The sequence below is a fragment of the Diplotaxodon limnothrissa genome, linkage group LG19, assembly GCF_057381915.1.
Source record: "Diplotaxodon limnothrissa isolate DT_005_m linkage group LG19, D_limnothrissa_male_GT1.1, whole genome shotgun sequence".
NCBI lineage: Eukaryota > Metazoa > Chordata > Actinopteri > Cichliformes > Cichlidae > Diplotaxodon > Diplotaxodon limnothrissa.
In genome coordinates this window covers 31,484,040-31,497,148 of record NC_140614.1, presented here as the reverse complement: position 1 = coordinate 31,497,148, position 13,109 = coordinate 31,484,040, and the positions used below count along the sequence as shown (strand labels likewise).

The following is a 13,109-nucleotide window of genomic DNA, read 5'->3' as shown; positions in this document are numbered from 1 at the left end:
GATGCGTGTATTGATATTGATAGGGAATCTGCTATAATGCCCCTACTGCTCGTTTGTATGTGAGAACGTATATAAAGTAATGATAACAATGTTTCCTTGTACTACTGGAGCTCCCCAGACATTACTGTTGAATAAATAAGACGCCTACTCCGAATATATGCCCCATTTTTCTCTCCGATTTAATGGTGAGTCAACAGATAATTATGGTGTGTCCAAAAAATAAAAAATAATTTTAAAAAAAATCCTTGGATAATTACGTCCGGAAATACAAACAAACAAGCAAATATATATATATTTAAAACTCATAATATGAATTCATTTTTAAGAGTAAAAATTACATCACTAAAGAAAAACAGGAGGTATTGTTGTCGCTTTTTATTTTTATATTTATTTTGTTTGTTTCTTTGTTTTGTTGTTGTTTTTTTCTAAATGGATAAAGTGATACTCTTGTCCTCAGTGCAAAATATCTCATTTGAGGACGCAGGCAAAAAATAAAGATGAAATCAAATTGTACCTTCAATTCCCCGCGTGGTCCGCGAGATGTCGCTGTCTCCTTTCATTATGATACTGGGGAGGCGCTGAACGGTAGCAGCCTGCAGAGGACCGCAGCTCCCTTGCGCACCCTCAGAAGTTCTGCATGTTAACTCTGAACTTTACTTCATTGGCACTTTATTTTGCCCACGATTAAAAATATTAAGCACGTAAACCTCCTCAGGTTTAGATTTTTGAACTGCTGTGAGCGCGCGTGGGGCACACAACAGAACGTGACTTAATTTCAGCCACATCCATAAAATGCTGCTATTCACTTGACAAATGAATGCAACCCTTCTCTCTTGCGAAATCTCATTGCCCAATATTACGCTGCGTATGATTCAAACACTGTTTGGCAGCATGAAATTCAAAGTCTTATTTATCTTACTACGGAGTGGGACTGAGCACATTGTCCGCACTCGGTCTATAGCTCGCGGCCCCTCCCTCAGAAACGTCACCGATGGTGGGTATAAAGTATGAGTGAGCGTGGAAAGCGTCTTTAGTGTGTTTGAGGTTGGACTGCAAGAAGACAACAAAGACGCACTGACTCCATATATATATTTGCACAAGTGGATGGAAAGACCCCAAATGCAATGGAGCAACTAAACGGCGGTGGAGAGATCGGGTCCCTGTAAACTACAAAGAAAGGAGAGGGGAAGAGGTGCCTGAATGAGACAAGGGGGAATGAAGAGTGTAATTAAGAGTTTTGTTGAAGAGTCGAGACCTTTTTGCACAATTGCGCGGATTCGCTCCCATGGAAATGCGCATTTGGCAAAGATGACATAGCACTCGAGAAAATGGGATTCCTCCAGGAACAGTACTCACTCGCGACTTCAATGAAAAGATAAAAAGGGATATTTTTTTCTTCTCCTTCTTCTAATATTACTTGACAAGGCTTCGGCTGTGAGCGAACGCAGATTAAAATATGAATCTGGGCAAAGCACTTGTGTTTTTCCTCCTCTCAAACTGTGTGACAGTGACTTTCTTGCTATCCACTTGCACCACAGTGGACATCAAACACATAAAGAAAAAGAGAGTGGAGGCCGTCCGGGGACAGATTCTCAGTAAACTCCGAATGACCAGTCCGCCTCAAACAACAGGTCCAAGTCAAGTACCGTTTCAGGTTCTGGCACTTTATAACAGCACCAAGGAGCTCATTGAGGAGCTGGGGAGAGACCGGCAGCAGAGTTGCGGACAGGATAACACGGAGACAGAGTACTACGCCAAAGAGATTTACAAGTTCAACATGATCAATGGGCCACAAGAAAACAGTGAGTGTACTGTTTTGGGGTTATGAATGTTCCAATTTTTCCTTTATAAGCCAATAAAGTAGAAACTCCTCCTGTTCTAGGTGTAGATGCATAATTGTGGTTTATTTTGAACTTTAAAGAAGAGTTGATGACCACACGCAATCCCAAATCATTCCAGTTACTTGCGCAAACGCTTTTTATCTTTGTCACGATGTCCAACCTAATTATTACGCGAGGTTACAAGGGGGGGGGGGGGGGGGGGGTGAAAGACAAATATTTTTTTCCGGTTGGTGTGAAAGTCCATTCTTCTCTGTGCGGCTTTTTACGCGCAGACGCTCCGTGGCGTCGCGCAGAGGAAAGGGCAAAGTAAACAGTCTAATTGGAATGAGCACAATTCCTCATGCATACCTCACACCAAATCCATGGGAACCCCAGCCTTAGTCTGACACATTCCTAAGCGAGGAAAATTCTCAGGCTGTTAAATCTGCTATTTATTGCCAACTCCAATACCTCATTTCCATTTTTCTGGCCGTGAGATCCCCAATATTTTTTCTTCCACTGTCACTCACTTCTATTTCCCCCCCACTATTTCCTTCAAGTAGCTCCGCGTTATGATCTAATTCCCTCGTTCATCCATATTGGTATTTCCTGTATAAACTATGGCCCATTGATTGTTCCAGAAATCAGAAGCAGAAGCCCGCTGAGCTGCAGATTCTCCAGAGAAAGCCTAAGTGGAGCAATTGGATTGGTGCCCACTCACGGTCAGAGGCCGGTTAGCGCACGGTGTAGTGATTCTGAAATCAACAGGTGTTTGTGCAATGCTGTGACGCTGAGCAGAACCTCTGCCGGTTCCAGCAGAAGCCCTGAATCAAATCCATTTCACAGGTCCCACAAAGTGCTTCTGACATTCAAAATACACAGCTCCGGGTTTATCCACTGGTCAGAGGTAGTCAGAGCTCCCAAAACAAACAGAGGTCTAAGGAGTGGGATCAGTGATGGCCAGGTGCCCAGGACACATCACTGGTCTCACACCGTGGGCCATAATGTAGGTGATAATACAAGACATGAACACACTGGCAGCACTTTCTTCCCAAACAGCTTACTAGAGTCACAGATTGTTTAAATTAACAGAAGGTGCCACATGCATTAATTAGCAGTCTTCTCTTCCTTTCCATTATGTAATTTTAAGGAGAGCTGGGCATGTTGCAGTATGCAGAAACATAATGTCTGTCACCTTGGTATTTCTGCTGTGTAGTTCATTTTCATTCCTGCTGAATCTAATGAGTTTTGCATTCGCTGCTTTTTGGAAGGTGGGAGTGTTTAGGGAAAAAAGTCAAGTTTGGCTTTTTTCGTGCTTAGTTAGGAAGTTAAACAGAAACCTTTCACACACTCTTTAATGCGACGCTTGCACCCAGACTGCTTTGCTAGACACGACTGCGAATGCAATGCGATGCAATTCAAAGCTTTGGCCATTTATGAGCAGATGAAACAAAACTGAGTGAGAACAGGAATTTGGAGCTTCCTTTCCTTTTCTTTTTCCTGGTGCATCACAAAGCCGGTGGGGATAGTGCTGCTGAGGAAATTAGATAAAGACATATTTGAACTGAGGGGCGACCTGCAACACAATAACAGTTTAAGAGTCTGCTGACTGGCCTTGACTAGCTCATTGGAGCCTGCAGCCTCAGTGAAATTTCAAGCCAATCACTGCCTCAGTGTTGGGTCAGTAGAGAAAAAATGAGGACCAACTCTGAGGACAGCAGAGTGTCTGATATATGGGATAGTAGAAAGATGATGTCATCTGTACAAACAGAGACAGAGGTCTTTGGTCTGCTTCCAAAGAAACAGCATGGCTCCATCAAACTCCCACGCCTTTACCATTTTTGCTTCCTCATCTTCAATCCAGTAGGAGGAGAGTGTGTGTGGGGGGGGGGGGGGGGGGGTCGTCACTCATTGCATTGTTTCCTCCACACTGCCATAGCTGATATCTGCAGTCCGATGTAGGAATGGACTTATTTCTGATGAAAAGCAACGTTTGAATTTGGTACATTAAACCCTCGGCTAACTGGGGAGGGGAAATCAAACTTTTCCATTAGAGCATGATGCAAATTCACATCCCAGATGCAGCAATTTCAGGAAAATAATAAGAGAACTCCAGCTAATGCAATTTCTGTTCTGCTTTATGAGATCTAGACACCACAGCAGCTGGCTAGCACCTGCTGACTTGTGCTTTCTGTTTCCTTTGTTTACATCCACAAAGCTGTGGAGAGACTGACATCACAAGTATCCTTTGGGCAAAAGAGCAAAGAGAGGTGATTCCTTTGAGCTTCGTTCCGGGAGATTCCGTGTCATGGAGAGAATCCCAGACACCGGAGGCTGAACGCGTGTCAGGAGCTGAGGTGTGGTCGATAGCGTCTGGGCGAGGCAGCAGCAACTATTCAAATGTCTGTCTTCGGGCATTTTGGACAACTTTACTCCCTAATCCATCCTTTGAAACCCATATGTTCAAATTAATTGGGTGATAATGCGAGAATGGAGTCAGGCGGGCATCATTTTGTTATCCAGGTTTTTTTAAAAGTGTGACTATAAATATACTTTTGCAGATGTGTTAATGACAGCCTCTCCCAATAAAACTCAAAATAAGCATGCTCTGACCTTAGAGCAGTGTGCTATTTTACAGCGTTTTTAGAAATAACATGAGAAGTTGTTTTAATTACTTATACAGTGTTTAAAATATAGAGTGTTGCTTTGTTTGGCATGGAAAACTATACACCTTGATTTTTTTTACTAGTAGAAATTAAACTCTGGAGAAGCTTATTGACATAACCTGTGCCGTGTCAAACAGTTAATACATTAAGCTTGTGTCAGCATCCTGATACTCAGCCTTAAACTCTATCATCTAAAAATGGACGGGGGAGTCGGGAGTGGTGGTCAAATCAATTTGTGACTGTATCTCACTTTAATTATACAAGCAATCCCCTTCCACTCACCAACATGGAACAAATTACCTTTCAGACCCTTGGCAAAAATAAGCCATAATGTGAAATCCACCTAAAACCATTGCAATGGGAAAAATGAGGTCATCCAAAAAGGAAACCAAAGACTTGATTAGAATTTCAAATCTCCCCTCGAAGTGGGGCTTTCCACCTTCTGTGGGGGAGACGGAGCAGTGAGTGAGTGAGGGGAGGAAAAGGGCTACTGAGGTTTCCTCCTTATAGATTGTGTGGAAACGCTGGACAGATATCTGGCTGGGGACAAATGCTGAAAGGTCAAACTATAAATAGGGAAAGCTGAAATAAAATCAAAAAGAAAAAAAAACTTTGTGGAAATATCAGATAATGACTGGGAGGACACTGAAATAGGATTATGGGTCAAATGAAGTACAGATACTCGGAGATGTGCAAGTTCCTTTTGCATGACACAGAAAACGGCCTCACTTCTGAGTTTCCATTTGTCCCAAATCTGCTCGAGGTGCAAATCAGATAAAGGTGCAGTGCCCCTTTCAACCATCAGCAAATCCGAGGCTTTGGTAATAAAGCTTAAGCTTGAAGTAATAAATTAGCCATGGCTTGGCTGTAAGTGACTGTTTCCACTTGGCTCATAAAAAGTTTGCTATGCGCTTGTTTTGCTCAACAGTGCATGTGCTGGGCCTGTTAAAATAATAAACTGCTCTATGGTATTATGGTATAAAAAGGAGAAAGGCTTCAATGCAGCAGGAAGTTTTTTCAGATGGGATCGCGGTGTGGCCATTCATTGGGCCGATTGTGCTAAAGGTCAGTGTTCAGTCATAAACACACACATGCACCATGTTACAGTGTCCAGTGAGTTATTGCTTCTCCCTGGTGTGGTGGAGTCTCTCTCTCTCCTCGGTGCCTGCTCAGGTGCTGTTCTCCTCCAGCACGTGAGCCCGCATGTTCCCAGCTAAACCTCTGAGTTCCAGGGAATACTTGGCTTCTGGCTGAGCCCTCGGAGCACCTGTTGGGTTCAAGTGCTGGTGGGAGGAGGAGCACGCTGCTGTCCCACTGTAGCCTGCTCCACTAACACATGGGACATTTGGTTTTCATTTCATGACTTCAACTTGTTGCTAACTCGGACCGCACAAAGCATAAGCAGATGGTTTGCGGTAATGGCTCCCTTGATAGACTAGAAATTGTTTTTTTTTCTTTTAAAAAAATAGAACTTTTGCTTTTATCTTTAAACTATTCAAATTTGTAGAAAGGGAATCCTCGGCAAAAGGTTTATCAATTATCGGCTCAATAAACATGTCCACCCCTGTGAGGATGTCACTGTGAAAATATGCTTTTCACAGTGAAGTAGGAGCTTAAGGGAATACAGAAAAAAACCAAAAACAAATCAGATCTTTTATGTCATTCTTTCCATTTTACCTGCAGATGACCTCCCCAACTGCCCCAGGGGCATCACCCCCAAGATATTCCGCTTCAATGTGTCGATCATGGAGAAGAACGCCACCAACTTATTCCGGGCTGAGTTTCGAGCCCTGCGGATCCCCAACCCCAGCGCCAGGAGAAACGAGCAGAGGATTGAGCTCTACCAGGTGTGTGAACTGGCCGTTCATTTCCACTATTAGCAGAGTCCAGAGGTGGGGTGGGGTGAAGAGGGGGAGAGCTGAATTTCTCTCAGAAGGCCTGTGTGGGTCAGTGAGAAAGATGAAAACATTTATATTAGGGTGTCCGGCTCCCTCAACCTCTCTTTTCAAGTGCTGATCATTATTCCGTGTGGTTAAAATCAAATGGATTCTACATCAGGACAGATTTAAGAGCTTGTGCAGCCGTCTTTAAGAAACCCTAGATTACCATTCGGCAGTTTCTTCTTTCACAGCTGTCAATCAAAGCAGCTGTCCATCCATGTAGGATTAAGCACGGAGTATATATATATAAATCTCTGTGATCTTAAGCATTTTAGAAGCGTGTTAATGCATACATCTGGTATAGGCTCGTGTGGGGTGGCAGGAATAGATTTTTTTCTTTTTCTGTTTCCTCATTAATCTCCCATGAGAGACTAGAAGTAATGATCAGGTTCCAACATTTCCTGCCAGGGAGACAAGCGTCTCCGGACTGCATACCGCCTCTGAGGCAAGGCTCTGGCCAGTGCTGAATACAGACTGTCAGGGCTTCAGATTGTTTCCAGGAGCCTAGGAGGAGATAGAGGCAGGGTCGCCCACTGGGGGGAGTAAATGGAGCCACTCACTCGCCCCCACATTTTTTAGACTGGAACTGACTGGCAGATGGCTGACGCTGGCAGCCCTGCCGCCCCTCGTTCCCACAGGAAGACAGATTAGATGCTGACATTGTTCAGAAACCTGGTTATCCATAGCACCGCTCATACCCACCACCCAAACACATTTCTCCCTACAGATAAACACCTTTGTTCAAATACATGCTGGTGCAGATACAAACTATATTTTCCGCTGTCAGTCTTTGCCCAGTGGGAGCGTCGACATTCTAACAGAGCGGCAGCTTTAAATGCCCTCAGAGATACTTTCTGACACTGTGTGTGAAGGATAAGTCAAAGTTTAAACGGCTGACTCGAAGGACGGCCAGGTTCCCACTGGCAAGAGGGTAAGACACAGGCATTAACTTGCAAAATGGGGATATCAACACACGGAGTCACTTTTTCCATGAAGAGTAGACATTTGGCCCAAAGGCATCCTGGAGAGTCTGGCTCAGACAGACAGTCTCGATTCTGTGCGCGCATGTGTGTGTAAAAATAAAAAGAGTTTATGCAGCTGGGTCACATTTTCATCTTTCCTCGCAGATCCTCCAGAAAGATGACCCCAAAGCCAAACAGCGCTACATTGGGGGCAAGAACGTCCTGACCAAGGGAACGCCTGAGTGGGTCTCCTTTGATGTTACGGAGACGGTGAGAGAGTGGCTGATGAATCGACGTGAGTGGGACACCACATTTTCCTCGCATCACACCTTATTACATGTCCTGCCAAATAATAACCGGCTCGTGTGAAACAAAGGAGAACGGCCTCAGGGCTGAAAATGTCTGCTCCTTACTTCTCTCTGCTCTTGTTCCTCTCCCCCCACCCTCAGGGACCAATCTCGGCCTGGAGATCAGTGTGCATTGCCCCTGCCACACCTTCAGGCCTAATGGCGATATAATTGAGAATGCCCATGAGGTACTAGAGGTCAAGTTCAAAGGTGAGATTGCATTTGATACCCAACTTGTGATGGATTTCACAGAGTTATGAATGTTGTGCTTTTAACAAGGCTTTAAACTGTGATCAGGTAAATAAATCAAGAAGAGTGTTTTCAGGTAAAATTAGGAAAACAAGTGAAGAACTAAATGAGGAGAACGAGGCTTCTCTCTTCTCTCCACAATGAATATGAAGCAGTGTAACTTAACGTCGCAAGCACTATGACTGGAAGCAAGAAAAATACACAATCGTTCTCCTCGGCTGTCTAACTGAAAACCTTCCACTGCAACACTTTCACTGTTGTTGCTTTCATTCACTGTGAAATCAGAAATCTAACAAATAGCTCCAGGAATTCAGTCTCAGACTCGGCCTCTTTCTATAGGTTTCCGAGACTCGTGTGTTGTCCCAACTCCCTGGCCCAGACTGTGGTCTCTGAGTCTGTGTTTGGTCAGGATTTTTCTCTGCTTTTGATCTTTCAGTCTCTTGAGATGTTGTATTAATGATTACGAGCCAGATAGCGCTTCAGTTTGTTTGGCTTTTGTTTGATTTGTCGAGCGTTGAAGATAGGCATCTATTTTTCTGTTGAAAAATTCCATTTATTCTCATTAGTGCTGCAGAGGCACAGGTGGTTTTTCGGATGATTTACATTAGGGGGTCTCAGGACTAGCTGATTCAGTGGTGGTGCTCTTTTATGTCTTTTTGCTCATTAGTTATCAGCGGATCTTGACACACGCTTGTCTCTACAGGGAGTGCAGAATTATTAGGCAAGTAGTATTTTTGAGGAATAATTTTATTATTGAACAACAACCATGTTCTCAATGAACCCAAAAAACTCATTAATATCAAAGCTGAATGTTTTTGGAAGTAGTTTTTAGTTTGTTTTTAGTTTGAGCTATTTTAGGGGGATATCTGTGTGTGCAGGTGACTATTACTGTGCATAATTATTAGGCAACTTAACACAAAACAAATATATACCCATTTCAATTATTTATTTTTACCAGTGAAACCAATATAACATCTCCACATTCACAAATATACATTTCTGACATTCAAAAACAAAACAAAAACAAATCAGCGACCAATATAGCCACCTTTCTTTGCAAGGACACTCAAAAGCCTGCCATCCATGGATTCTGTCAGTGTTTTGATCTGTTCACCATCAACATTGCGTGCAGCAGCAACCACAGCCTCCCAGACACTGTTCAGAGAGGTGTACTGTTTTCCCTCCTTGTAAATCTCACATTTGATGATGGACCACAGGTTCTCAATGGGGTTCAGATCAGGTGAACAAGGTGGCCATGTCATTAGTTTTTCTTCTTTTATACCCTTTCTTGCAGCCACGCTGTGGAGTACTTGGACGCGTGTGATGGAGCATTGTCCTGCATGAAAATCATGTTTTTCTTGAAGGATGCAGACTTCTTCCTGTACCACTGCTTGAAGAAGGTGTCTTCCAGAAACTGGCAGTAGGACTGGGAGTTGAGCTTGACTCCATCCTCAACCCGAAAAGGCCCCACAAGCTCATCTTTGATGATACCAGCCCAAACCAGTACTCCACCTCCACCTTGCTGGCGTCTGAGTCGGACTGGAGCTCTCTGCCCTTTACCAATCCAGCCACGGGCCCATCCATCTGGCCCATCAAGACTCACTCTCATTTCATCAGTCCATAAAACCTTAGAAAAACCAGTCTTGAGATATTTCTTGGCCCAGTCTTGACGTTTCAGCTTGTGTGTCTTGTTCAGTGGTGGTCGTCTTTCAGCCTTTCTTACCTTGGCCATGTCTCTGAGTATTGCACACCTTGTGCTTTTGGGCACTCCAGTGATGTTGCAGCTCTGAAATATGGCCAAACTGGTGGCAAGTGGCATCTTGGCAGCTGCACGCTTGACTTTTCTCAGTTCATGGGCAGTTATTTTGCGTCTTGGTTTTTCCACACGCTTCTTGCGACCCTGTTGACTATTTTGAATGAAACGCTCGATTGTTCGATGATCACGCTTCAGAAGCTTTGCAATTTTGAGACTGCTGCATTCCTCTGCAAGATATCTCACTATTTTTGACTTTTCTGAGCCTGTCAAGTCCTTCTTTTGACCCATTTTGCCAAAGGAAAGGACGTTGCCTAATAATTATGCACACCTGATATAGGGTGTTGATGTCATTAGACCACACCCCTTCTCATTACAGAGATGCACATCACCTAATATGCTTAATTGGTAGTAGGCTTTTGAGCCTATACAGCTTGGAGTGAGACAACATGCATGAAGAGGATGATGTGGACAAAATACTCATTTGCCTAATAATTCTGCACTCCCTGTATTAATGTTGAATAACAGCTATAAATCTTTTGCTCTGTTTGCTGATGCTGTGTCGAGTTGGCAGAGAGATACTTGTACAAAAGGAGGTAGACTGGAAATTTCTGGATTTTTGGCCTACATTTCAAAAAGAAATCTTTTGTTTTAGTGCATTTACTGCCTCAATTAAAGTTGCCTGAAGCACTGATGAGGAGTCCTCGTGTGCTCTACAAAAATGTTTCTCATGGTGAATTAGGATGCATTTGTCATAAAATATCACTCACAATACTTTTATTATTATGCAACCGGTCTATAAAAGTACTTTCCAGTCCAGTCATCAACATGTTCCTCTAGCAGCAAAACTCACTGAGGTCTTTTTGTTAAGATAATGGGTTTCCTTTCTAAGAGGAAGAGAGAGAGGCACAGAGCATGGGAATACAATCGATCTGGTATCTCACTTAGCGCTGGGGCCCCCAGGCCCTCGGTCCTGGGAACGCTCTTGACTGGCTTGGCCACAAGGAATGTGCTGCCACGGCGCTCAGACGTTTGGCCCCAAATTAAAGAGGGCCGTACATATCCACCAGCAGCATCTCTCCTGAGATATCCACTGCTTTAGCTATCAGGGATAGAGTGGATGAGCAGACACTGGCCCAGGGGGAGAATGGAGGGGAAGAAAGGAAGTTAGAGGGACCAGTGTGAAATCCAGGAAGGGAAGAAAAGTGAGACAGAAGTGAATGAAGTTGGGCCTGGAGAGTATTCATATGTAAGAGTTACAACTGATTATGCTGACTGAAACTAAATCTTACTTTCACTAACATCAGCTGTTGAAGAGTCTTTAAAAAAAATGTGTAGTTTTTTTCCCCTTGATATCTTTAAAAAAACCCTCCTCCTGCAGGGATGGAAGCAGAGTATGACGAGCAGAGCCGTGTGAAAAGCCAAAAGGAGCAGCTGTACCCCCACCTCATCCTCATGATGCTCCCTCCCCACAGGCTGGATGCCCAGGCTTCCTCCCGAAGGCGCAAGCGGGCACTTGACACCAATTACTGCTTCAAGTAAGCCTCATTCGCTCCCCCTGGAAAATGTAATGCACTACTTAGACTATTGCTCATCATCTTAAAATAAATTCTCCCAAAACCGTTTCTCTCTGGCTGCACCTGCGCTGACAATTTAAGACATTTGCCTACTGGGCTAATATTCCAGGGACACTTGAATAAAGCACCCGCATCCAATTAAAATATCAGCTGTCACGTTTCAAAAAACATGACAGGGAAGACGTGTAAATAAGCGCAGAACACACAAAGAATACATGCAATAAACTTGTTAATCACCCAGATGAGCATGGCGGAGGTACTAGATTATACAAGTCAGGATCTGTCTCGGTACTAGCAAACACTACCGCCTCTTACACACCGTCTCCTCAACTCTGGATTTCCTATGACAGGCAGTACCAAAGACACCTGGGCTGACTCCAAGAGGGAAAAAAAAGGGCACACCTAAGACTGGAATTTCTGAACTTGAGTCTCATCTCTGACTGAGGCCACGGGGCGGAAAATGTATACTTAAATTTGCGTGTTATCCTCCAAATCAAGAGGGTAATCATTGTCTCCCCCTTTCATTTCTGCAGCAATTACGAGGAGAACTGCTGCGTGCGACAACTATATATTAATTTCCGTGAGGATCTGGGATGGAGGTGGATACACCAGCCCGAAGGGTACTATGCCAACTTCTGCTCTGGTCCCTGTCCTTACCTACGCAGTGCAGACACCACCCACAGCTCGGTGAGAAAAAGTGCCACTTCTCGAATCCGTTTTGGTGTTTGGAAATGTGCTTGCCAACCCTCATCTCTTTTGTCATCTTCCTTTCACAGCTGCTGAGCCTGTACAACACCTTGAACCCCGAAGCGTCCGCCTCTCCCTGCTGTGTTCCTCAGGACTTGGAGCCCCTAACCATCCTCTACTACGTGGGTCGCTCCCCGAAAGTCGAGCAGCTTTCAAACATGGTCGTCAAGTCCTGCAAGTGCAGCTAAACTTCAAGGTCTTCGAGGGAGGGGGGGGGGGGGGGGGGGGTGCCCTGTGAGAAGCAAGGCATGGGATTTGATCACTCCCAGCACTGCCCGAAGCGGGTATGAGGAATTAAAGCGGGCAATGTACAGTTTGGCCTCCATGAGTACCTCTTTCCCATGCTTTAGCTTTGCCCAAGCTCTTAAAAAACAAACGAAAAAAGAGATGGAGTCCACTACAGCTATACTTAGAAGACCTGTCATACACCACTTCACCAACAGCGCTCTCAAACCCATCAGACCTCTTGGTAGTTAATTACTTTTTGACATCAGTGTTTCTCATATTTTTTTGTTTTTCCAGCATTTTGTACCTCATGTCCACGACTATTGGTAATCAAAGGCCATTTTCAGTGAAAGAGAAACAGAACAATAAATGACTGATCCATTCTCAAGGATGCATTAAAAAGAGAGAGAGGGAGAGACAGAGAAGGACTCAGAATGCAGACTAAACTCAGCATACGCCAAAAGAGAGCAAACACATCACACGGGACACATTCAAAAAGTCCGAGCTGGAAACTGACGCTGTGCGCGCCGCGGCTCCCTACACTGTTTGTTTAGGATTAAATGCTGTCGATTAAAAATGATCTAAATGAAAAGACAACATGCTGGAAACCGATCGTTATTTCAAAGTAGTATTTCCATGGTTATGTTTACCTCTATAATGCAACAGGACTGGTGATTCCAGGGATTGTTTTGTTTTTAAATGAAGCCTTTTCTGTTGTATGAGATGATGTAATGTCACTAAGTGAACTTTAATAGATCACAAACTGTAAATGTTTTTCTTATTACTCTTGGAAACACTTTTTTTTTTTTAATTAAAAATGTTG

At 43.9% G+C, this 13,109-nt stretch overlaps 1 protein-coding gene across 1 annotated transcript; it reads left to right on the top strand.

The window, feature by feature from the left end:
- Positions 1 to 871: 871 nt before the first annotated feature.
- On the top strand, positions 872 to 12,272 carry tgfb3 (transforming growth factor, beta 3). The gene is made up of 7 exons (XM_085343310.1): positions 872 to 1,802; positions 6,170 to 6,333; positions 7,554 to 7,683; positions 7,838 to 7,945; positions 11,119 to 11,275; positions 11,848 to 12,001; positions 12,091 to 12,272. Exons 1-7 carry the CDS (start codon positions 1,457 to 1,459, stop codon positions 12,247 to 12,249), a joined length of 1,218 nt encoding a protein of 405 aa, XP_085199436.1. The 5' UTR covers positions 872 to 1,456; the 3' UTR covers positions 12,250 to 12,272.
- The last annotated feature ends 837 nt before the right edge of the window (positions 12,273 to 13,109 follow it).

Excerpts from the sequence above, each read along its gene's own strand:
- tgfb3 (XM_085343310.1), top strand. The coding sequence starts at position 1,457 with ATGAATCTGGGCAAAGCACTTGTGTTTTTCCTCCTCTCAAACTGTGTG. Across the intron at positions 11,276-11,847 it reads GACACCAATTACTGCTTCAA|CAATTACGAGGAGAACTGCT; the intron begins GTAAGCCTCATT and ends TCATTTCTGCAG. Across the intron at positions 12,002-12,090 it reads CAGACACCACCCACAGCTCG|CTGCTGAGCCTGTACAACAC; the intron begins GTGAGAAAAAGT and ends TTCCTTTCACAG.